General features: G+C 44.6%; 1 protein-coding gene across 2 annotated transcripts in view; it reads right to left on the bottom strand.

The window, feature by feature from the left end:
• Positions 1-5,502: 5,502 nt before the first annotated feature.
• The window catches only part of Adk2 (Adenosine kinase 2), a 118,392-nt gene continuing 96,920 nt past the window's right edge, over positions 5,503-26,974 (bottom strand). For both annotated transcript variants that reach the window (XM_068374983.1, XM_068374982.1), the window contains exons 3-8: positions 26,147-26,282; positions 25,130-25,275; positions 24,272-24,442; positions 22,665-22,815; positions 14,701-14,787; positions 5,503-5,844 (exon numbers count right to left, since the gene is read on the bottom strand). In XM_068374983.1, the coding sequence (XP_068231084.1) occupies positions 5,717-5,844; positions 14,701-14,787; positions 22,665-22,815; positions 24,272-24,442; positions 25,130-25,275; positions 26,147-26,282 (819 nt within the window). In that variant the 3' untranslated portion in view covers positions 5,503-5,716. The remainder of the gene's footprint in view (positions 5,845-14,700; positions 14,788-22,664; positions 22,816-24,271; positions 24,443-25,129; positions 25,276-26,146; positions 26,283-26,974) is intronic.

The raw sequence follows: 26,974 nt of genomic DNA, 5'->3' as shown, positions 1-26,974 counted from the left end.
TAATATCCTAAACCTAGAAATTGACTTTATTCGGCTACGATTCGAGATGTGTGAAACTAGTAAACAAAGGTAACACCTAATGACAGCTAAGGATGATGTAGCCACTCAGACGACATAAATTTGCTGTTATATGAGTTTTTGTGATTTATGTGGTTTGTCTTCGTAATCTGTTGGAATTTTCATAAAATGTATTCAAACCTAATAGCCATGGAGACTTGAACAAGACATATACAACATTCTCTTATAAACCATTAAAATGTGATATATGTTTATCAAATTGTAATTTTTCACGGAAGAAAATCGGTGACGTCATAAAGTGTAGGATGAATGGTTGACGTGATGGAAGTGAAGGATGAATGTTATTATTTCTTTTTTGTGAAAAAACTTTAATTGTAGTTTCCCATAATATTGTGGAGGAAATAATTTAGCTTTCCGGGGGAATCTCCCTACAACAGACATCTAATATCCTCCCTAGGGATTGGAGTGCCAACAGTCACAGATACGAGTGTTGTCAGTACTGTACCACATTTACCAATAGACCTACAACCCCAATGTTTAGGTGCTATGGTGCCTCCGGAATAGTAGGCCTACATTCCAACTGAGAGTGCTGGACAAATTAGTTGATTTATGGACAATACTGCAAAGAATGGGAAATAGAGTATCAGTATATCTTTTCTTTTATTTATTCTAAAAACTGTCTGCTGGCTTTAATTTAGAATGAGGATTATTCACTTCAGCAACTTCAGGAAGAACTCACCTTAATGAATATTTTAACCAACCATACCCAACTCTATTTCTTCAACTTACATCCTTTGAATAGTGAAGATGTAGCATGTAAAGTTTTAACCACTTCTGAGGGAGGGATCTATATGAATACATGAATAACCTTTATATAAATATGATCGGGCTTAACTAAAATCAGATTCCCTCAATCTGTAATGCCTTTAGGACGAAAATTACAGTTCTCTTCATAACTAGTGTACCAAAGTCGTCAAAATGACGTCTGAATAATTTGAAAGATATGCACACAGATTCAACCGTTCCCACCCACTACCTCATTCCAAACTACATCCAGCTGGTGTGACTGTTTATGGTTTTCAGAGTTTACCACCCCTCTCTCTCTCTCTCTCTCTCTCTCTCTCTCTCTCTCTCTCTCTCTCACTGGGGTATGGATACTCCGTTCTCCCTGCTGCTGAGGATGACAAGAAATACACACACACACATATATATATACATATATATATATATATATATATATATATATATATATATATATATATATATATATATATATATACACACACATATATATATATATATATATATATATATATATATATATATATATATATATATATATATATATATATAGATAGATAGATAGATAGATAGGCACGTTGCTCTTTATCATATAGGGGAGGATACTGAGTGAAAAGAGGTTACTCAATTACAAAAAATACAACAGGAACCTTAGACCAAAGGTCTACTTGGTTGTCCCAAGAATTAGGGGGTTTAATCAAGCAGGTGAACTATAACCTATAGATCGATGTCCAATGTCCGTAAAGTTATAAAATAAAAAAGAAAAGAACACAAATTTATAATAAACTCTGCACGCATACCTGAATGTTCCAAGTCAGATAGTGATCTAGAATTAAACAAATTACAGTTATTTCCAATGGGGAATGAGGCTACGTAGGCTATAGACACTTGTCTGACTCACATGTTAAGGTCCCAATGCCAGGGTGCACTCCAATGTGGGTGCTTGTTGAAATTAACGGTAGGTCACAGAGTCCGTCTTCAAGATTCCCCCAGTTAACGGCAAAAAGTGGGATAGAGGGAGAATTGGTATTGCTTGGTGTTTGCTGCTTCCAAGTGGACCTCTTCCTCTTCTAGACACACGAGATAGGGGCTGGGGAAGATTTTTACAGAGGACAGGCGGGGCAGGATCTCAGTAGCATTACCTTGTTCAGAGTTCCGCACTCGCTTTCCATTTTAAAGTGGGCCGATTGCAAGGAGAAATCCTTTCACCTCACCTTCCAAACAGCAGAATAGAACCTTTCGCCTTCCTAGGTCTATCCGGCCTGAGGGGCTATTTTTTTTTTGTAGAATGAGAGGTCTTGTAGGGTGTCTATTTAGAATACAAGGAGTAATCTTGTGGACTTTGTCTCCATAGTGACAGTCCCATCAGATCTAAGGCCTCCACCATCAAGGCCTTTGTGAAGAGGTCCATCTATTATTGCTCCTCCTGGAAGACTATCCATGAGGAACTGGAGCAATGGGTATCCTAACAGAAAGGTCAATAGAGAAAACAAGAAAGTCCTCGACCCCCCGTATGGGGCAAAACAGCTAGACATGCTGCATAATGAAAAAAGTAAAATGGAAATTTTTTTATCCATCCATCCATATACCAAAGGCACTTCCCCCAATTTTGGGGGGTAGCCGACATCAACAAGAACAAAAAAAAAAAAAAAAAAAGGGGACCTCTACTCTCTATGTTCCTCCAGCCTAACCAGGGACTCAGCCGAGTTCAGCTGGTACTGCTAGGGTGCCACAGCCCAACCTCCCACATTTCCACCACAGATGAAGCTTCATACTGCTGAGTCCCCTACTGCTGCTACCTCCGCGGTCATCTAAGGCACCGGAGGAAGCAGCAGGGCCTACCGGAACTGCGTCACAATCGCTCGCCATTCATTCCTATTTCTAGCACGCTCTCTTGCCTCTCTCACATCTATCCTCCTATCACCCAGAGCTTTCTTCACACCATCCATCCACCCAAGCCTTGGCCTTCCTCTTGTACTTCTCCCATCAACTCTTGCATTCATCACCTTCTTTAGCAGACAGCCATTCTCCATTCTCTCAACATGGCCAAACCACCTCAACACATTCATATCCACTCTAGCCGCTAACTCATTTCTTACACCCGTTCTCACCCTCACCACCTCATTCCTGACCCTATCTACTCGAGATACACCAGCCATACTCCTCAGACACTTCATCTCAAATACATTCAATTTCTGTCTCTCCATCACTTTCATTCCCCACAACTCTGATCCATACATCACAGTTGGTACAATCACTTTCTCATATAGAACTCTCTTTACATTCATGCCCAACCCTCTATTTTTTACTACTCCCTTAACTGCCCCCAACACTTTGCAACCTTCATTCACTCTCTGACGTACATCTGCTTCCACTCCACCATTTGCTGCAATAACAGACCCCAAGTACTTAAACTGATCCACCTCCTCAAGTAACTCTCCATTCAACATGACATTCAACCTTGCACCACCTTCCCTTCTCGTACATCTCATAACCTTACTCTTACCCACATTAACTCTCAACTTCCTTCTCTCACACACCCTTCCAAATTCTGTTACTAGTCGGTCAAGCTTCTCTTCTGTGTCTGCTACCAGTACAGTATCATCCGCAAACAACAACTGATTTACCTCCCATTCATGATCATTCTCGTCTACCAGTTTTAATCCTCGTCCAAGCACTCGAGCATTCACCTCTCTCACCACTCCATCAACATACAAGTTAAACAACCACGGCGACATCACACATCCCTGTCTCAGCCCCACTCTCACCGGAAACCAATCGCTCACTTCATTTCCTATTCTAACACATGCTTTACTACCTTTGTAGAAACTTTTCACTGCTTGCAACAACCTTCCACCAACTCCATATAACCTCATCACATTCCACATTGCTTCCCTATCAACTCTATCATATGCTTTCTCCAGATCCAAATTTTTTTATGATAATCACTTTATCTGGGATATTCTTTTATGCAGGAAATTCCATAAAAATTAAGGGAATACTTGTAATAGCATTTATGTAAAATGCAAAGGTACACCCAAACAAAATAAAATATATCCTAATCCCTCTTTATACAGAATCATGTAGTTCTTTGAAGAAAAAATAATCATTATCATCTCTATTTGGTACACATGCAGTCAAATATGGCCAAACAAAATTAGTGTGTGTATGAAATTGATGTTAGATTTATAAGGTCAGTTTAAAACTAACAGACTCAAACACTATAGCCTACTCCAGAAAGAAAAGCAATTCTGTCAATCTGGGTAGGAATCAAAGGTGAAGTAAGAAAGTTGAAAGGCGATGAGACCTGACTCCGAATAAGTCTCTGTAAATTTGCTGAACTACAGGGATATTATATTTACCTATATTAGGACAGCATGGCTAAGATTTTTACATCATAATTCAGTAAAATCTAGTACCACGAAGGATATGGCTTACTTACCCTAGTTTATGGGAATAGGTGAAACACTCATATTTGATATTCTTTTGAATTTTGTTATGCAAGACAACTATTTTCAGTTTCTTTTTCAAATTGTATAATTTTTACTGTCAAACTGGTTTAATTAGACTATATTTATTTAGCAATCACAGCTCTTGGCCATATATAATGTATACTGTACTATATTTAGGGTTTAAATTATTTTTGTTCATTAACAAGTGTCAACTGATTTTTGGCTTGTGTGATGTTCTTCAAGAGGCCACAAAGATGTAAGCCACTGTCCTAAATAACTGGCCAAAAATATAGCACCAGGGAAGTTTCATAAAATACAATATGGCAATACTATATCATACCAAAAAGAATAAAAAAATATTCAATGAAAGAAATCCAGTATCTTTTTCATATTTCATCCAAGTCTGCCAGCCTAACCAAGCAAGTACAATTTATTTTTACTATAGGCCTACGGTATATAAATAAAAAGAATTTTAAAATGTTTACTTACTGTATTTCTACAGTTCCTTTTCTTTAGAGTTGGTGATGTTTTTATTCATTGGCTTTTAATACAAAAGAACACCTTTATAATAAAGGAGTAAAGAGTGTGAATAATATATATTTCATAAGGAAAATATTGTACTTTGACTTTGCTGAAATTTGCATTTTTTCCCCCAACTGGAAGGTGTAATATACTGGCACATTCTTTCTGTTGCACATTTCATATAGGATATACAGTACACTTCATTACTAAACTACTGTATATTATTTGAAAAATAGGAAAATGTCACCAATTAAAAGTAAGTGTACTATATGTTACAGTTCTCATAAAACTTTTTTTTGGGTTAGACTTTTGTTTCAGACAGTAAACAAACAAGAAAACAAAGTATGGTACAGTAGAATTGACCTTTTTACGTAACTCTATTTGAACTTTCTTCTTCACCTTTTTTCAGCTCTCATCTACAAACAAATTCAAGATCACCATTGAGTCTATATAATTCACATAATACTCTGGCTAGTGTAAAATAAAAAATATGCTTAGGGAAGTGTATGGATAGACAAGAGGGAAGAATTTGTGCCATAGCTAATATTGTAGACATAAAAGCAATGATGAATCAACTTTTGATCCTAACCGTAACTGTTCTGAATTTCCTAGAACAGTATCAAATCACATGTAATTTCGTACCAAATTCTGAGAATGGTGACTCGGAAAATAATTTTCAACAGGAAAGTAAAATAATCTTCAAGCTCAATAAGAGTATAAAAGTTTATTTAACAAATAACAGCACAAAATGTCTGTCTTCCATAAAGTGGGAAAATATATGTAATATATATTCACAACCACAATCTGAAGATTTACAGTAACATAATTGTCTTAGCTGCTCCAATTAATGGATTAAACAAAGTTTATAAAATGGGGAATGGAAAGGGAAGGTCATACACACAGTACTGGAAAGTAAATCTATATTAATCTGGATAGTGTAAATCTTTTGGGAAACTGCAGCCTGATCTTTGGATGATCTCAGTAGCTGCCCAGATGGCACACTTGATGCACTCCTCGGTAGATTTGCCCTGAACCAGTTGTGCTAAGAAACCTACAAGAGAAAAGAATTAATTGGTCAGCTTAGAAAATCACATTCATTGCAGTCTTTTATCCTAATATTTCAAAAATACAGCTAGTCAAGATAAAGATAATCTTTTTATCAACTCAAAAAATGACAAATTCGTAGATAATTTTTATTTTTCCTAACGATACAAGCCTAGCTATTTACATGGGGTAATTACTTTGGCGACAGCCGATGACGAGCCATAAAGTTTTAACGAGGGTTTCCTACCCCACCGCGTTAGCAGGGGGATAGGGAGGGGTAGCTAGCTACCCCTCCCCCTAACACACACCGGAGAATACTCCACTTTACTTAGAGGTAGGACTTATCTTGTGGGACAGGGCTGGCGGGCACATAACTGTAAATAGCTAGGTTTGTATCGTTAGGAAAAATACAAATTATCTACGAATTTGTCATTTGTTCCGTAACTGAATACAAACCACGCTATTTACATGGGGTGACTTAACCCTTAGGAAGGGTGGTAAGTCCCGGCCATACTGGCTTTTGGCTTGCCCGGGGATTCCATATTCGAGTGGTCAAGTACTCGGACAACAGGGAATCCCTGCTCCTCGCTGGCGGTTGTGCAACTGCCGCGGCCTACATAAGGTGTGTGCGAAGGTGAAAAGTGACTTGTCCCAGGCAGTTGCCCTGGAGTCCCCCAGAAGGAAATCCAGGCTAGGACTCTCCCAATACCACCTCGTCAGGGTATGGGGACATGACAGTACTACACATAATACTAGGAACACAAGGAAGCATGGTTTACCTGCAGTGGTTTGAGGTCAGCTGTGCAGAGAACCCAGGATGCTGCTTTCTCCGTGGGAGGAGAGGATGAAGAAAAGAATAAGGGCCAGACAGATCTTTTCATTCATGCAGACTAACACCAGGTAACAATGCCCTCAACCTTCTGCCACTTGTCCATCAAAGAGCCTGAGGTTCAGACCAGCTGTTGTGAAGCCACCACAGGGACGATAGAAACGTATCGAGCCTCCTGTGGGTCATGTCTTGCAGGTAAGGGGGGTGAGAAGAAGGACTGAGGCTTCAACATCCCCGCTTACAGGACCTACGTCACTGAAGATGCTCCATGAAGGGTAGAGACGTAGCCAAGTCCCTGACATCATGGGTTCTAGGGCAATGCGACGGAGAAGGGTCAGGATTCAAGGCAGGGCGTAGCACCCTGCGAATCCAGGCCGAGATGGTACTCCTGGAGACCCTTCTCCTCGTTACCCAGGATCCACGAACTAGACCTGGACCTGGAGATGCCTTGCAGCTGTTCTCTGAAGACACCAGGTTGGACTCCCTACCGGCAAGGTAGGAGATGGTCTGAGTATCTGCTACAGGACGGAGACCCGAGCCCTGGAAGAAGTCAGAGCGGGTCCGGCACTCTCAGATTCTGAGTCCCGGCAACAAACCTCAGGGACGAACCTGAAGTTGTCTGCCCCTAACCCCCTGAATAGGCGAAGTCGTAAGAGAGACCATGTGACTCGCTTGGCTGAAGATAGGCTAGCAGGAACACTGTCTACCCAGAAAGGTGGTGGTCTGGAGACTCGTAGTGGTTCGTCAGGGGGGGTCTCTTCAGAGCCCCGAGGACTCGAACCACGTTCCAAGGAGGAGGTCTCACCTTCGACTGAGGGCAGGAGAGGACAAGGCTTCGCATGTGAAGGAAGAGTTCCAGCGGGGGAGAAATGTTTGTCCCTAGAGCCAGGAGGCAAGCCTTAAGGCTGGGGGATAGCCTTTCACAGTCAAAACTGAAAGGCACACTTATCCCGCAATCCCACTAGGGGCTCCGCTATGCTGGAAGCGGCAATGTGTGGAGGGAAGCCCTCTACCCGACACCGGTTACAGAAACTCGCCCAATCGCCTGGGAGATTACTTGCGGAAGACTTGCGCAGGTGTCCAGGCCTCCTTTTCGCTACTTGTTGCTAAAATCCTCTCTCTTTGAGGAGGTGCTGCATAGACTCCCGGCGGGAAGAGGAGCAAGATACAGAGGCAACACATCGATGGTGTCCCACCGTTGCTGGAAGGCCTCCAACCAGAGGGCCTTGGGATCCGTGACCGGGAAGCAGTACAGCGGGAGCTTGCAGCTCAGTGCTGTAGCGAACCGGTCCACCGAGGGAGCCCCACCGAGGCAGGACTTGTAGGCTACTTGAGGATCCAAAGACCACTCGGAATGTGGTGTTCGTGACACACTGCTCAGATGGTCGGCGAGCCCATTCCTTTGTCTGGAATGAAGCAAGCTGCCAAGGAGACCGAGGGGGACTCGGACCATCCCGGTATCTCCACCGCAGGATGGGATGGTTGTACTGAAAAGTACCTCCTTGTCTGGGCCAGAAAACCATCACTGTGGAGTTGTTGGTCCTCATAACCCCAGAGTAGTCCGCCAGGCAAGGTGGAGCTACTGAGGAACCAGAAACACAATTTCCGTCTCTAGTAGAACTAGAGAAGGTTCTTCCTGGTTCTGACCCCCGGCCTGAGGACCCGTGGATCAGAACGTGGGGCCCCCCCCCCCTTTCCTTTGACGCGTCCGAAAACAGAATCAAGTCAGGGGGAGGACGAGAAGGACCACTCCCTCTTGTAGGCCCTCGTCAGCTTCCCACCCCTATGGGTTCGTCTGTACCGGTTGTCCCCTAGGGGCCTCTGCGTCTGGGGAGACGCGCCCCCGACTCTTCCGCGCCCTGAGTCGCCACTGAAGAGAAGTAAACCTGGGGCGACTGTGGGAACCAGACGGGCCAGGGAGGGGAGACGAAACAACCTTGGGTTGGAGGGACTTCTCGTGTGAGGAAAGGTCTCGCGACCTTCTTCTGCCTTGGTACCCTGACGTCTGAAGGGAAGGCTACGGGAGATAGGCGCCTAAGAGCAGGCTCGATATACCAGACTCTGAGAGGGCTACGGGGAGGACTCCTCGAGGACTACCATGATCTTTAGAACTTGGAAAAGTCCGAGGAGCTTGTCCCAATGACGAAGAAGGGAAGCCTTCGAGACCGCCAGGATCGGCCAGCCACCCAGGCACGGAGTGGCTGGATGCCGATGCTGAGCGCCCGTGAAGAGATCCGAGAGGAAGTATCGGAGAACTGTTGAGGTGCTGTGGAGAGGCCAATCACAGCCCTTGAACTGGTATACCCACCTTCCAGGCGGACTCCAAAGTACTTCCTTGAAGATGGGTGAACCAGGACCGGAAGTACGAGACCTACCGGACCAGTGTACCCATGAAGACTTGTGGTCTCACAGCAAAGCAGACCGAGTCTGCTGTCGCTATGCTGGACAGAGACTGTTTGAAAACCCTGTACAGAGTTGAGGAGGGAAGGAGGCGACTACGAAGGCCTCGAAACCCGTTGGCCACCTCTTGGAGGGGGCACCTCTCCGACCTGGACTGGACTCCAGCCCGGAAGACCCGTCCCCTCACCGATCCCTACCCAGGGAGGAGGGAGGAGCTCGAAACCAACCGGGACTGTTGAAGGAGACAAGCCCGGATAGCTGGCCCTTGGCCTAGTCTCTGGCGCTCTCCATTCCCTAAGACCAGGGCAAGCTGTACTGGCGTAAGGGAGCCTTTGGGTGAGTAGAACTCGGTCCAGGACCGAATCCTTCCCTTACCGAAGAGGAATCTCTGAAACTGGGATCCCCTTGAGGTTTTCTCCTGAGGGCCAGAACCCGCCAGAATGCAAGTTCTGACCCCTGGAGCTCATCCTCCTGATGGACTGGCAGCAAGATCTCCCATTCCCGGAGGCTCTTCCTGGGAGACTTGTAGACATGCCCCAAGGGTCCAACTGGATCCTGTCGGATCCTCGCGGAAGACAGGACTTCAGGATCCCTCCTTGGAGGGAAACGGGACCCCAGCAAAGAAGGATGTAAGGCTTCGCCCCCTCAGCATGATAGGACCCTCAGGAAAAGGCGGAGATTCTCCCTATGGAGTGAAGGGGGAGAGGACCGGATCGTCCGACCCTCCTGGGGATGGGCAAAGCTCATCCGCGGGGAAGGGGAGATGGAGACTGAGGAGGGCTCATCGCCTGCGTAAGGACTCGCGAAGGGACAGGATAGTCCTTGGGGAAGATACCATGCCAAAGATTCCTCTCACCCCTTTCAGTGGGAGAGGAAGCTACCACTGATTAGTGACCCCAGTCAGAAGGCACAGGCTCATTGCCTGTTTGAGCGCTCTGACTACGGCATCCCACCAGGGATGACGACCAATCCTCGCGCTGACAGGGAGTCCCTCTGGAGGGAAGAGGATCGTTCGATCCTCTGGGGGAGATGACACATGAGGGTTCGCCCGTAGAGAAGCTGCAGTGAAGGGAGAAGAGACCTTTGACCTGACCGGAAAACCTCCCCCCCTTCGGAGAGGGCGGTACTCTGCGCTGCGGGGGAGGTAAACGCGGAGGTGGCCTGACTGCCATAAGCCCTGATGTAAACAGGGCGTGGCCGTGTCGGAGAACGGTGCGCCGATCACGCTGACGATTGCGCGAAAAGCACAGATCTGGGTAGCGCGTGAATAAAGCATGAGTAGCAGATAACCGCGCCCGCATGCCCGCGAACCCACAAGAGCGTGGGCGTATCGGCGACCGTGTGAACGATCCCTGCGTCTCCGCGCATATGAAAATCGCTGGCGCTTGCGCGTGAAAGATCGTGGGCGAGGGAAAACATCCCGCGCGTGAACGATCTCGGAGAAATAAGATCGCCGGTGCTAGCGCCGACGGCGATTGCATGTGGGGAACCATCCCACGCGCGGCAGAATAACGCAGAAGAAACGCTGACGATCTTCGGGGCTTACGCAAGTACGAAGATCGTCGGCGCTTAGCGCGAGAAAAACCGTAGGAGACAGTGGGCGGGGACCCATAGTGCCCGCATGCGATAGATCTCCAACTATTTAAGGCGATCGTCGGCGATTCGCGCGAGCCCGGATGATCTCCGACGCTCCCGCGTAAGCGACGATCGTCGGAGCTCGCGCGCGAGAGAAGATAGTCGGCGATCACGAGCGGGAACCTCGGTGCCCGCGAGCGGACGATCTACGACGATCGCGAGCGGGAAAACCGCGAGCGGACGATCCGTGCAATGATTGCGTAAGCCTCAATGGTCGCACGCGGGAAACTATCCCGCGCACGGAACGATCGTCGGCGCTCGCGCGTACCGTGAAGATCGTCGGCGCTCATGCGCCTAGCGCCGAATCCGAAGATCAGCGGCGAACGGCCGTAGGCGACCGCGTGCGGAGAACCGCGCGCGGATGGCCTCGTTGTTGTGCGCGGGACAATGATCATAGGAGCCTAAGCGTACTAAGAAGATCGTCGGCGCTTCCGCTTAGCGCCGCATCCGAAGATCGCCGGCTAACGGCCGTTGATGATCGCGTGCGGAAAACCGATTCTAGGCGCTTACGCACACTAAGAAGATCGTCAGTGCTTGCATGCCTAGCGCTGGATCCGAAGATCGCTGGCTAACGACCGTTGCCGGGATGACGATCGCGAGCAAAAGGGCCTGAAGGTCCCGCGCGGGAAACTATCCCGCGTGTGGGCGATCATCAACGCTTACGCATTAGAGCGAACAGAAGATAGTTGGCTAACGATCCTCGACGATCGCGAGATCGCGCGCAGGAAACCATCCCGCGCGCGGGCGATCATCAACGCTTACGCGTTAGCGCGAACAGAAGATCGTCGGCTAACGATCGTCGACGATCGCGCATTTCTCGATGATCGCGAGATAGCGCGCAGGAAACCTTCCTGCGCGCGGGCGATCATCAACGCTTACGCGTTAGCAAAACCTCGACGATCACGAGATTGCGCGCAGGAAACCATCCCGCGCGCGGGCGATCATCAACGCTCACGCGTCAGTGCAAACAGAAGATCGTCGGCCAACGATCGCGAGATCGCGCGCGGGAAACCATCCCGCCCGCGGGCGATCATCAACGCTTACGCGTTAGCGCGAATAGAAGATCGTCGGCAAACGATCGTCGATGATCGCGCGTTCCTCGACGATCGCGCGCAGGAAGCCATCCCGCGCGCGGGCGATCATCAACGCTTACGCGTTAGCAAAACCTCGACGATCACGAGATCGCGCGCAGGAAACCATCCCGCGCGCGGGCAATCATCAACGCTCACGCGTCAGTGGAAACAGAAGATCGTCGGCCGACGATCGCGCGCGTGAAACCATCCCGCCCACAGGCGATCATCAACGCTTACGCGTTAGCGCGAACAGAAGATCGTCGGCTAAACCATCGACGACCGCGAGGTCGCGGGCGGGAAATAATCCCGCATGCGGGCGTGTCAACGATCGCGCGCGGGAAACCATCCCACGCGCGGGCGATCATCAACGTTTATGCGTCAGCGCGCATCAGAAGATCGTCGGCTAACTCGTAGATCAGGAACTGGGATATGTCCCTAAAAGGGAGGGCATCCCCTGAAGAGGACCCGGAGGTCTACTTCAGTGCCGACAATCAACTGAGGGACTGCTAAATACTCCGAGGAGTGGTCTCTGTGAGGTACCTTTCCCGCGAACGGGAGAGGTGTCCTTCGTAGAAGAGACTTAGAGACACCCTAGGCTGAAACGCTGGTGAGCGCCAGTGCGCTAACTCAGGAACCCCAACGATGTGCGCAAAATGCGCAGGGAACGTTGGTAGCAGCCTAACTGAATACTGGAACGGCAGACTCAGGAACAGCAGTCGAGCGCAAGCGCATAAGGGAACGTTGGCGCGCAGGTGATACCTGGCACTTAAGGGACTTACTCAAGGTGTGAGAAAGTCTCTCCTGCCCTGAAGGGAGAAGCCCGTTAGATAACGGGGGTGTGGGCGCCCAAGGCACGTCTGCAATCAGGAACGGATACAGCAGGCAACAGGTACACTGAGGAGAAGTTGCAAGACCCCAAAGGGTCAATGCAACGAGAAACCGAAGTTTCTCCCTCACTAATCACCGAAGTGTAGAAATGACTAAAGTTACGAGAGCCCGAGGGAACTGCGTAACTAAGCTCCGAGACCTCGAAGGACCAGGGGAAAAAGGGAAACCGAAGTTTCCCTGTCCCTAAACATCGAAGTGTTAGTGACTGAACAGCAAGCTGTTGTTAACAGGAACAATCCTCCGAAGAGGAGTCTCTATGAGTGGCCTCTCTCGCGAACGAGAGAGGTAAGCACTTTGTGGAAGAGACTGACGATGGAGCCCCGAAAGGCCCTGAGATCAGTAGACGTAACAGGAACAATCCTCCGAAGAGGAGTCTCTGTGAGTGTCTTCTCATGCGAACGGGAGGGGACACTTCGTAGAAGAGACAAAACGAGCGATCCTCCGAAGAGGAGCCCTTAGTGAGGCCTCCCTCGCGAACGAGAGAGGGCCAGACTGAAACTGCAGCTGCTCAGCCCCTTGAGCGTAGCCACAGAAGCGACCGCTCAGCCCCAAGAGCATAGTCGCTAGTACCATGGTCTAGCCTTGCAACCGCTCAGCTCCTTGAGCGAGTCACAAGGGCGGTCGCTCAGCCCCAAGAGCATAACCACCTAAAGACCAAGGAAGTAAAAAGGGAAGTTAACTAACTACCCTGGAGGCGAACCTCCTTATCGTTCTAGGATGCAATGAAGAGCTGGCAGTAGTCACGGGGGAACTTCTAAGAGAAGGAAACGCCCCTGACGAACGCCTTGTGAGACGGCGGCGAAGCCGACTCCCCAGGATAACAGGACAGCTCTGTATCGAAGGCACACAATAGGCACGAAGAAACAGCATCGCAATCTGGAAAATAAAACAAAATAATTATTTAACAGAAATTCCCCCGGGTGAAACTCCGAAGAGAAACCCCGAGGGAAAAAACATAAGAACGAAAGAAGGTAGGCGCCCCCCCTCCCCCACCCGGCATGCCTAGGTGAGGGGGGGGGGAACGAAGTTAACAAACAGAATTATAACATTATAATTATGCAACAGACTTTGAATGTTCCAAGGATCACCGACTCCCGAAGGGACGTGAGCCCTGAACTGAAAAGTTAAAACACAATTATGTTCATAAAAACAATTGAGACAAATAAAACGAAATAGCGACTCGGACTGAGAAGCTATCGTAGGCGTAGTACGGAGTAAGAGGTGAACGACCTCAAGAAAAGGGCCGGACTCCACGAAAGGCAACCATGGTGGCCTAGAAGTGCAAGGCCGTGATCACGGAAAGATCGTGGTGGCCTAAGCCGGCGAACTCTAGCAGACGTACACAGTACACACCACACAACACCGAAAGCAAAGGAAACTTACCTTTTCTATACACAAAAATATATATAAACATCAGTAATGTTTAAATATATCCAGTATAAGAAAAGGAAAGTTAAAAGACAAAACAATAATGGCCGTCAAGAGAGCATAGGAGCGGAAACCTCCGATCACTATGCGAGCCAAAAGTAAAGTGGAGTATTCTCTGGTGTGTGTTAGGGGGAGGGGTAGCTAGCTACCCATCCCTACCCCCCTGCTAACTAGTGGTGGGGTAGGAAACCCTCGTTAAAACTTTATGGCTCGTCATCGGCTGTCGCCAAAGTAATTACCCCATGTAAATAGCGTGGTTTGTATTCAGTTACGGAACAAATTTAGTTAATTAGAAACACCATTGGTGTATTACTTAGCAAGCATCAATGTAATCACATCCCCTCAAAGTTCAGATTATTCATTTAATGTTACAAGGGTAAAGTTCTTGTGAAAAGATTTTCAACTACGTTAAGTGTGAAATCACTCAAGCCAAATAGTGTACATAAAAAAAAAATTATACGCTTTAAAAAAAGCAAACATATATTCATTGGTAAAAATTACAGGAAATTTAATATTCTCATTAAGAAATCACAGTGAAGAGCTTCTGGAGTCACCTATCAAATGATTCTCAAGGCAAATTAAATGAGAAATTTTGTCAACAAAAACATACCTCCAACAAATGCATCTCCAGCACCATTTGTGTCAATTAACTCTTCTTCGGACAATTTATTTACAGCGAACTCGGTGATTTTGCCATCTGAAAACAAGAGAAACAATTCTGTATGAATATGGTTTTGATTGGAATTCAATAAGCAAAACAAAAGGAATGACAGTTATCCTTTAAAAATGTTATTTTTATTAGTAAAATAAATTTTTGAATATACTTACCCGATAATCATGTAGCTGTCAACTCCGTTGCCCGACAGAATTCTATGGAGGGATACGCCAGCTATCACAATACTAGAAGGGGGTGTACTTACCAGCGCCACCTGTGGCCAGGTACTCAAGTACTTCTTGTTGACACCTCCTCAATTATTCCTCGGTCCACTGGTTCTCTATGGGGAGGAAGGGAGGGTCGATTAAATCATGATTATCGGGTAAGTATATTCAAAAATTTATTTTACTAATAAAAATAACATTTTTCAATATTAAACTTACCCGATAATCATGTAGCTGATTCACACCCAGGGGGGTGGGTGAAAACCAGTGTACAAGATTAAAGGATAGCTAAGTATCCCATATTTCATATAACAGTTATCTCAAATAACAATGAAATAATAAGTACCTGGTAAGGAAGTCGAATTGAACCGTTACTCTGCCTCTTTTTTAAGTTCGTCTTCCTTACTGAGCGCAGCGTTCCTCTTGGAGGCTGAATCAACCCAAAGGTGCTAAAGTATATAGGGTTGCAACCCCTACTAAAGGACCTCTACAAAACCTCTAACCCAGGCGCTTCTCAAGAATGAATAGACCACCCGCCAAATCAAAAGGATGCGGAAGGCTTCTTAGCCTACCGTAACAACCATAAAAACAACAATAAAAGCATTCAAGAGAAAGGTTAAAAAAAAGGTTATGGGATTAAGGGAATGTAGTGGCTGAGCCCTCACCTACTACTGCACTCGCTGCTACGAATGGTCCCAGGGTGTAGCAGTTCTCGTAAAGAGACTGGACATCTTTAAGATAAAATGATGCAAACACTGACTTGCTCCTCCAATAGGTTGCATCCATTATGCTCTGCAGAGAACGGTTTTTATTAAAGGCCATCGAAGTAGCTACGGCTCTTACTTCGTGGGTCCTTACCTTCAGCAATGCAAGGTCTTCCTCCTTTAAGTGAGAATGGGCTTCTCTAATCAGAAGCCTTATATAATACGAAACCCCGTTCTTGGACATGGGCCTCGAAGGTTTCTTGATGGCACACCATAAGGCTTCTGACTGTCCTCGAATAGGTTTAGACTTCTTAAGATAATATTTGAGAGCTCTGACAGGGCAAAGAACTCTCTCTAGTTCGTTACCTACCATGTTGGAGAGGCTAGGTATTTCAAACGATCTAGGCCAAGGACGTGAAGGAAGTTCGTTCTTTGCTAGGAATCCGAGCTGAAAAGAACATGTTGCAGATTCGGTCGTGAAACCAATGTTCTTGCTGAAGGCATGAACCTCACTGACTCTCTTAGCTGTTGCAAGGCAGACGAGAAAAAGAGTCTTGAGGGTAAGGTCCTTGAAGGAAGCTGACTGGAGAGGTTCGAACCTAGATGACATAAGGAACCTTAAGACTACGTCTAGGTTCCAGCCTGGAGTGGATAGACGACGCTCTTTAGACGTCTCAAAAGACTTAAGAATGTCTTGAAGGTCCTTGTTGGAAGAAAGGTCCAAACCTCTGTGGCGGAGAACTGAAGCCAACATACTCCTATACCCTTTAATCGTAGGGGCTGAAAGGGATCTCTCATTCCTAAGATGTAGAAGGAAGTCAGCTATTTGGGTCACAGAGGTATTGGTAGAGGATATTGAATTGGCTCTACACCAGCTTCGGAAGACTTCCCACTTAGATTGGTAGACTCTACGAGTGGAAACCCTTCTTGCTCTGGCAATCGCACTGGCTGCCTCCTTCGAAAAGCCTCTAGCTCTAGCAAATCTTTCGACAGTCTGAAGGCAGTCAGCCGAAGAGCGTGGAGGTTTGGGTGCAACCTGTCTACGTGAGGTTGACGTAGAAGGTCCACTCTTAGAGGTAGAGTCCTGGGGATGTCGACTAGCCATTGAAGTACCTCTGTGAACCATTCTCTTGCAGGCCAAAGGGGAGCAACCAGCGTCAGCCGTGTCCCTTCGTGCGAGATGAATTTCTGCAGAACTTTGTTTATTATCTTGAACGGTGGGAATGCGTAAAGGTCGAGATGGGACCAGTTCAGTAGAAAAGCATCCACATGAACTGCTGCAGGGTCTGGAACAGGGGAACAGTACAGCGGAAGTCTCTTGGTTATGGAGGTGGCAAACAGATCTATGGTAGGTTGACCCCACAAGGTCCAAAGTCTGTTGCACACACTCTTGTGGAGGGTCCATTCCGTGGGAATGACCTGATTCCTTCTGCTTAGGCGATCTGCTGAGACGTTCATATTGCCCTGAATGAACCTCGTGACCAGAGTGAGGTTTAGACCTCTTGACCAAATGAGGAGGTCCCTTGCGATCTCGAATAGGCTCCTCGAATGGGTCCCTCCTTGCTTGGAGATGTAAGCCAAGGCTGTGGTGTTGTCTGAGTTCACCTCCACCACTTTGCCTAGCAGGAGGGACTTGAAGTTCAGCAGGGCTAAATGAACTGCTAGTAGCTCCTTGCAGTTGATGTGGAGCAATCCCTGTTCCTCGTTCCACGTTCCCGAGCATTCCCATCCGTTCAAGGTCGCACCCCAGCCCGAGTCCGATGCATCTGAGAAGAGATGAAGATTGGGGGTCTGAATAGCCAACGATAGGCCCTCCCTGAGAAGGAGATTGTTCTTCCACCACAGGAGAGTGGTCTTCATCTCTTGGGTGATTGGGATAGAGACTGCTTCGAGAGTCGAACCCTTGTCCCAATGAGCTGCAAGATGGAATTGAAGAGGGCGGAGGTGGAGTCTCCCTAGCTCGACGAACAGGGCCAGTGATGAAAGGGTCCCTGTGAGACTCATCCACTGTCTCACCGAGCAACTGCTCCTCTTCAGCATGCTCATGATGCACTCTAGGGCTTGGCTTATCCTGGGGGCCGATGGAAAAGCCCGAAAATCCTGACTCCGAATCTCCATTCCCAGGTACACAATGGATTGGGAGGGAATGAGCTGAGACTTTTCTATGTTGACTAACAGACCCAGTTGTCTGATTAAGTCCAAAGTCCAGTTGAGATTCTCCAGACAGCGACGACTCGTGGAGGCTCTCAACAGCCAGTCGTCTAAGTAGAGGGAGGCTCTGATGTCCGATAAGTGTAGGAATTTTGCTATATTCCTCATCAGATGAGTGAACACCATAGGAGCTGTGCTTAGGCCAAAACACAGGGCTTGGAATTGGTAGACAACCTTTCCAAAAACGAATCTCAGGAAAGGTTGGGAGTCTGGATGAATAGGAACGTGAAAGTAGGCATCTTTCAAGTCCAACGAGACCATCCAGTCCTCCTGTCTGACCGCTGCTAGGACCGACTTCGTCGTCTCCATCGTGAACGTCTGCTTGGTGACATACGCGTTGAGCGCGCTGACGTCCAGCACCGGTCTCCAACCTCCTGTCTTCTTGGCCACAAGAAAGAGACGGTTGTAGAAGCCCGGGGATTGATGGTCCCGGACTATAACCACTGCCTTCTTCTGCACAAGTAGCGACACCTCCTGGTGCAATGCTAGCCTCTTGTCCTCTTCTTTGTAGTTGGGAGAGAGGTTGATGGGAGATGTGGTCAGAGGTGGTTTGAGGCAGAATGGAATCCTGTAACCGTCCCTCAGCCAACTGACAGACTGGGCGTCTGCACCTCTCTTCTCCCAGGCTCGCCAGAAGATCTTGAGTCTGGCTCCTACTGCTGTCTGGAGATGCGGAGAGTCAGTTTTTTCCTTTAGATGTCTTGGAGCCTTTCCTAGACTTGCTCCTGTAAGAGTCTGGACGGGAGCTTCCTCGGCTGGGGGCTCTACCACGAAAGGGCGGTATGAACCTCGTAGCAGGGGTATCAGCCACTGGGGAGCGATAAGTCTTGGGGACTGAGGTAGCAACCTTAGACTTACGAGCCGATGAGGCTACAAGATCGTGTGTGTCCTTTTGTATCAGGGCAGCAGACAAGTCCTTAACCAGCTCTTCGGGGAAGAGGAACTTCGAGAGCGGAGCAAAAAGGAGTTGTGACCTTTGACAAGGTGTAATGCTGGAGGAAAGGAAGGTACACAGCTGTTCCCTTTTCTTCAAAACCCCTGATACAAACATCGACGCAAGCTCACCAGATCCATCCCTAATGGCCTTATCCATGCAGGACATTAATAGCATGGCAGAATCCTTGTCCGCAGGAGAGGTCTTCTTGCTGAGGGCCCCCAGGCACCAGTCTAGAAAGTTGAACATCTCAAATGCTCTAAATACTCCCTTCAGTAAGTGATCAAGGTCTGAGAAGGTCCAGCAAACCTTAGAGCGCCTCATTGCAGTTCTCCGAGGCGAGTCTACCAGACTTGAGAAGTCAGCCTGGGCAGAGGCAGGTACTCCCAAGCCTGGTGCTTCTCCTGTGGCATACCAAACGCTCGCTTTCGAAGTGAGCTTAGTCGGAGGGAACATGAAAGAAGTTTTGCCAAGGTGTTGCTTAGTCTGCAGCCACTCCCCTAAGATCCTTAACGCTCTCTTAGAGGACCTTGCTAGGACTAGCTTAGTATAGGTGGACTTAGCTTGTTGTATGCCCAGCGAAAACTCAGATGGCGGAGAGCGGGGAATAGCAGAGACAAAGTGGTCTGGGTAAACCTCCCTAAGCAGAGCCAAGACCTTACGAAAGTCAATAGACTGTGGAGAAGGCTTGGATTCATCCACGTCTGACGAGGGATCCAGGTGTGCCGCCTCATCATCAGACGCCTCATCACCAGAGTGTAGCGAAGAGATCGGAGCAATATTAGTGGTTTCCTCTTCAAGTAACTGTTGAGGGAAAACCTGAGGCTCAGACTGCAAAGGCTGAATAAAAGACGAAGCAGAAGGAAGGCGCATGGGTGGAGGCTGACTCCTAGCATGAGTGGTTGAACCCAAGGGTTGCGCTTGCTGAGCTGTTGGCGGAAGCGGAGTAGCAAGTTCCTGTTCCTGTGGTGTGAGCGGAGCGCGATGAGGTAGAGGCTGCGCAGAACAAGGTAAATGTCTCGCAAGCTGAGGCTCCTGAGGCGCAAGGCTAAGGTGTAGTGGTGCTTGCCTTGTGGAGGGTTGAGCTCGCTGCAGCGAGAGCTGAGGAGACTGACTCATGGACGGGAGAGGTTGTTGTACCTCAACCGAGTGTTGCACCACTGGTGGAGCAGCAAGTGGAGGTGGAGGAAGAGAGGTATAATCCTCCTGATCCCATTGTAAAGGTTGCCTTAAAGAAGGCGGAGGCTGAACACCACTGGGAACAGCAAACTCAGAACGAGGCTCAACATCGTACGCCTGGCAGGTGGTACTGCGATCAGGCGGAGCGAGCGCAGGCGGAGGGAGTGTAGGCGGAGGCGGAGGCGCAACACTCTCAGCCCGACACTCACGCATCAAGTCCGAAAGCTGTGCTTGCATGGACTGTAGAAGAGTCCACTTGGGGTCGGCAGAAACTACAGTAGGCTGAGGTAAAGCCTTAACAGTCGAGCTCTGTTGTGGCAGAACCTTACTCCTCTTGGGCGGAGTGCAGTCGACAGATGACTGCGACGAGTCAGAGCTGAGCCAATGACTGCAACCTGGCTGAGCACTCGCGGACTGGACTCTGCGTTTAAGTGGTCTCGAGACCTGAGACCAACGTTTCTTCCCTGACAGTTGATCAGCGGACGAGAAAAAGACGGGCTCAATCGTCTGCAGGTGGGAGTGACGGTCTTTGGAAGACACGCCCGCAACCACCGAGGATACTTCTGTGCGCCTAACAAGGCCTGCCGAACCCTTATGCCCTTCGACATTGCTTCTCCCCTGGGCTTGGGAGCTTGCAAGAGGTCCCGGACTGGGAGGACGACTGGCTCGCACAGAAGTATCCTCACGCACCACACTGGCACTGACGCTAGCACTTGGCACTGCACTGACACTAGCACTCGTCACAGCACTGGCACTAATTCCACCCACTGCACTCTTGACCTTAAGTTCCTTGACTTCGGCCATCAGAGACTTATGATCACTTACCACTGACTCTACTTTATCGCCTAAGGCCTGAATAGCACGCAAAACAACAGACATATCAGGCGGAGGGCAAACAGTAGGTTCGGGGGTAGCCACTACAGGGGTAGGAAAAGGTAGGGGATCATGAGGTGAGGAAAAAAGTGAAGAGTGAGAAGAACTCCTCCTAACTCTACCTCTCTCTAACTTAGTTGAATATTTCAAAAGACGGACAAATTCCAGTTCCGAAAGTCCGGCGCATTCCTCACATCGATTTTCTAACTGACAGGGCCTGTCCCTACAGTCAGAACAAGCGGTGTGAGGATCTACCGAGGCCTTCGGAATACGCCTATTGCAAGACCTACATCGTCTATGGGAGGGGGCTTGCGAAATGTCAGACATCTTGAATCCAAAGAGTTAGCCAAAGGGGGTTCCAAAATCAAGCAAAAGATCGTTAACCGTTAATCAGGACTATATAAAAGCTATCTAGCTAATATAAGAAGGTTTCCAGTAAAGCGACAGCCGAAATCTGAGAGAATACTTCACCAATTAGCCGTGAAAATACTCGAAGATCATAAGCGTATCCCAGAACGTCTTGCCGGAAGCACGACAGAGGAATAATTGAGGAGGTGTCAACAAGAAGTACTTGAGTACCTGGCCACAGGTGGCGCTGGTAAGTACACCCCCTTCTAGTATTGTGATAGCTGGCGTATCCCTCCATAGAATTCTGTCGGGCAACGGAGTTGACAGCTACATGATTATCGGGTAAGTTTAATATTGAAAATTAGTGATTTTCAAAAGAATCAAATGATTGAAAAAGTACATTAGGACAAATTCTTGTCAAAATTTGAATCTTTATAAAATTTTATTATTTCCATACTTACCTGTTCATAATGCTTATACGCACTTTATAAAGCTTGGGTTTATATCACCGTTTACCAAAAAGTTAAAATGTGCATTTTCCTCTTCTTTCAACAGCCTCTGTTACAGTGCTGAGATAATCTGACTGCTAATGGCAATAACCTTGGCTTAGGTATTCCCCAGAAACTTTGTCTTTTTAATTCTCACATCAACCTCATTTTAGATAATAAAATGTGTACCATTCAGACTGGGCATTTTTTAGGATTTGGGTTTATTAGCATTAATAAGGAAATTTCTTCTGGATTTGTTAAAAATTCCTGTGAGAACTGTTCAATGGCAGGTCTAATTTAATTTAATGTGCACATTTAAATTACACAATCACAAACACAAAATCTGTTGATTTAATTGAATTTAAGTAAAGAAAAATTATTCAGGTTTATTACTTTAATGTGAAAATATTTTTTGATCAGAAATAAAAGACTTCAGCATGAACTGATGAAGTTTCATGGCCCTGAATTTGGGTGTGAACTTTGGATAGTATGGAAAAAGTGCTTAATCAAAGACTCTAAAGTCAAGGTACAATAGCTGGTTAATTCAACCAGCACTGGGACAACTTGTGATGTTTGTTATTACATCTATCTTGACATCTGAGAACTGTTTTTCAAAATGGTCAAAAGTGTGAAAAGCAACTTGATACAGAATAATGAATCTAGACCAATAGAACATCAGGGTAATTTCTCTCTGTACTACCACTATAATAGTACTTGAAGAAACTCTTTGTCAAAAGGTGTAAAAGCATCTGAAAATCAGAATGCTATTGCTTATGCATCTATTAATCCTTGTGGTTTTTATTATCTCATTGTTTTCAAACACATTATCATGATCTATTCAAGCTTAAACTTGTCATTTACAAAATAATGAAACTAAAATTTAGCAAGAAAACCATACAGAGTACCACCATTGAAAATAAAACGCTGTACATGATAAAATGCAATAGATGGACTGTACCTTTGGCTAAAATGACATTTTCAGCTCCCTGGGTGTAGATAACTGTACGCTTTCTGTTGTTGTTTTCCTTTGGAAGAGCTGCTGTCTTTAAGGCAATTTCTTTTATATCTGTCGTACCAAATCCTTGAATTTCTGCAAACTTAGCTGCCTCCTGGAAACATCATTACAAAGATTAATAAAAAAAGCTATGAAACATATACAAGCTTCAGTGCTTATGTGTAATACTACTTACGGTGAAGTAATAAATTTTCTGAAATATTCAAGTTTCCTTACAATACTCTTATTTTACCCAGCATTAATTTCATATTATGCAGAGCCACCAAACATATTCCTACAGAATTGCAGTTCCTTTAAATTATGTACATAAAATACATAAATTACATTTAGAAACTTTTTCTTAGATCCATGTTATCAGAAATACTGTATACTTGCTAAAAAACTAAAAAGATTAAATCAGCCACAATATCTATACAAAACGATCGGCATATGTCTGCATTTTCAGTTTTTTTCTACATTAACTTACTGCAATAGTAAAGGCTACAACATAAATACAAATACAGTACTGTATTTTCTCTTAAAAGAGAAACGGAATTAAAAAATAATCATGTAAATCTTATTAACAATATATGAAAAAGGAGAAGGAAGCCTAAACAGCATTTCTTGGTAAAAAATATAAGAAATTAATATTCTAAATTACTGAAATACTCGATAGATAACTGCATTGACTAGCTAAACTCAACTTATGCAGAAAGTGGAATGCTAAAAACAAGCTATTTCTAGTTTCTATACTTTTCCCTCTCTGTTATAGGGCTAATCAAGAGGACGGAAAAGAAAGGTGTGGTGAGGAAAGACACTTCGAATATTATCTGAAGGAGACGGAGTACCCGATAATACTGCTTGAGTTTCACTGGTGTTAAAACTGAACATCATAAAACTTCGACTGTATATTAAACTCAATTCCACACAACAAAAGTTATTGGACACTGATGAATACAGAACTTTATACGAAAAAAAATACTAAAAGACTAAGCCTGGGTTAGGTAATTCCCGAGTTCTTACTTTCCTAATATCTAAAGTCTGTACATGTACAGTAGATGGATAAGAAATATAATAACAATTACTGCTAATTTACTATCAATCACTGACCAGTTATATTACCCTTAACCAGAATAGTATCTTCTAATCAATTTATAACATTCCAACTGTTCTAATCTATAAAAAACTACTATTTATCATTGTAACTTTTATGATACAGTACAGCTTCGATTTATCGCAGGAAAATGACAAAAGATACGAGAGTGGAGTCTATATGTATGCATATGTCAAATATATTTATAAGTGGTGCATTCAAACTAATTCTACATTGTGATTGGTTGTTTGGACCTGCTGTTGAGCATTATTATTAATCCTCATTATTAATAAAAAGATAAAAAAAAAATCCTCATTATTATCATCATCAATTTAAATGAATAAACCTTAAAGTCATAATCTGCAAGGGAGACTTAAAGAAAAGAATCCCAACTTTAAAAAAAAATGGAAAAGAATAGGATAGAACAGAATGTTCATTATAAAAAAAATGAATGAAAGTAAATGGAAAGTAATCTTACCGTTTCATTACCAAATAGCAAGTCAATGTATGGGAAAGCCTTCATCATCGGGTCTTTGAAAAACTCGCAAAGGAATGGGGCAGAGAGGTTCATGCAAAACATCTTGTCCTTCTCACAAGCATGTTTTCCTACTTTCAGTATAGACTCTGGAGATACTGTTAGGAAGAATCCCTGTAATCAAAGAAAAATAAATAATAACTGCCAATTCTTTGTCCACTGCCTTTTCCAATAACACATGATTATTTATGTAACATAACTACTAATAGCCAGGTTAATACAAACTGAATGTTCTATCATAAAATGTTGTACAATAAACTATCTTGAAAGCTATTCATTATTACAGTATGAATATACATATATAACTTTGAATTTCAAAGTACCGCCTGTACTCTATTTCTTATCTACTTGCGATCTTTTAGCCTTCTTTATCTTACATGAAAAGCTAATAAAAAGTTTCTTAAATTATTTTTCATTAAACCATCCACATGAATAATGTATAGGATCCTTTATAGGATAATCCTAATTTAACCCTTTTACCCCCAGGCTTTTTGGAAATTTCCAACCCTTAACCCCCAGGGTGTTTATTTTTTTCCCAGCACATTTTACAGTATATTTTTTAAAAATTGCTCTAACAGCCTTAATTTTTGTCATAGAGAGGTCAAGTTGGTCTCATTCTCATGGAAAATGCCTGAATTTTCTCAAAGAATTATCAAAAATATGAAAAAAAAAAAATCTTATAGCATTTTTTTGCAAGGACGTACCGGTACGTCCATGGGGGTAAAGGGATGGGTTTTTTAAACGTACCAGTACGTCCTTTGGGGGTAAAAGGGTTATACAGTACAGGTAAATAAATCTTACAGAGATGTAGTAAAATTGAGCCTTTTCCATTAAAGCTTTATTTTCTGGATTTTCTAGATGAGATATTGTGAAGTGATTAGCTGCAGCCAGATTTGCAACTAATGACCGGCACTTTCCATTATTAGTAAGCACGACCGCACATGTACCTGAAAAGAGAGAAAAAAAAACATTAATATATTATGGTAAAAACTATAGTAGGCCTAAGTGTACTGAGAAAGCAAAAAGTGCAGTAATACAATGGAATAGAAATTTCCACGAATGCTTCTACGATGACAAGGTGACAACAGTCAAATCTAACTATAGCCATGATATTCCAATTAAACAGTACACGGACTGTAAGAGATATTATGTCAAGTACTGGGATTAAATGATTTAGAAATTCCATTACCAAAACTTTGTATTTAGAAAATCTATAAGAAAAGATTTGTAAACATTTTGTCATTGCTGTACAACAAGTCCCCCAGATAAAAACTTTCAAAGATAAGAAATTGTATGTAATAAATAACTTTTTCTTTAGAATTTTCAAAACAGAATACAAATTAATTCACTATAGTATTTCTAAGGGCATTTATATTATATACAAATAGCTGTAAGAATTCTTGATACTGTTGTAGGCTAACTTACTAGTGTTAGAGGGATCAAATGATTGACACATTAGTGAATAAGGAGTTGGGAGTTTGACTTTAGAACTTTTTGGAATGGATCTAGTTCTTATGTTGGGGACTTGCTGCACTTGTAATCTGTAGTTCTATCTCACAAAATTTTTATACTGTAGTTACAATTCCTTTTTTTTTACATTAAGATGAATCTGCATAATTCACAAGTTGATGCTCAAGTTTTCAAAATTCTGCACTGAGCACTTTTGAGTGCCACGTCAGTGTGATTTCAAATTTTGAGCACATATCTTCATGCAATTTTCAACGTCCATAATTAGACAAGATATTCTACACACTATGAAGGATACACACTCAAATCCCTAAAAAATAAATATGGTGATAGTCTAATCTCTCTCCTTACCAGTGGGGTGATTGGATTGTTTTTGGTAACGCACAACAACACCAGCCTCTTCAGCCTTTGACTGCAATATTTTGCTGAATGCATCTTCACCAACCGAGCCCATGAAGGTGGCCCGTTTTGGTTCCCTTAAAATCCACTGAAAAAAAAAAAGGATTAAGTTTAAGAAGAAAAATCTTTAATAATTTCTTCTATTTTCTTACATAATGGGTAAAATAATGTTAAATACACAGCTAAAAAGTACAAAAATTTGAATTTTTCTTAATATTTCATATATCTATGAACCTAAAATAAGACTAGGTAACAACGACTGCTCTAACTATAATGTTCTTTCTTTCAATAATGATCTAAGTCACAATCTAGTCTCCAAGAACTCTTGATATTCATTCTAGTAAGGGATCCAAATAATAAGTGCTATAGTGACAATCTATTTATAATTAAAATGCTAAAATCACTGAAATAAAAATCACAGAAAGTACGAGGCTAAATCTTTCCTCTGGATGTATATAATATAGTGGTATTGATATTACAAGGTCTTTTCAAACTAGAGGACTTTCGTCATTCAAACTACAATATGCATTTATTTTTTAATTTTCTCTTCTTGCAAGTGCAGTACCACACCTGAAATTTTGAGGAACCTTTACCAAATTGTGAGACTGTGAACACATAACATAAAATTTCGAGTTTTTAGTTTTTATAGTGATATATGAAAGATCTAATTTAATGCTGTTACTGTTCTTAGTATATTTTATTTTGATTGTTTATTACTTCTCTTGTAGTTTTTTATTTCCTTGTTTCCTTTCCTCATTGTCCTCACTGGGTTATTTTTCC

The sequence above is a fragment of the Palaemon carinicauda genome, chromosome 6 (assembly GCF_036898095.1).
Source record: "Palaemon carinicauda isolate YSFRI2023 chromosome 6, ASM3689809v2, whole genome shotgun sequence".
In the NCBI taxonomy this organism is placed as follows: Eukaryota; Metazoa; Arthropoda; class Malacostraca; order Decapoda; family Palaemonidae; genus Palaemon; species Palaemon carinicauda.
Note: the sequence above shows the minus strand (reverse complement) of the source record. Positions and strands in the feature narration are given on the sequence as shown.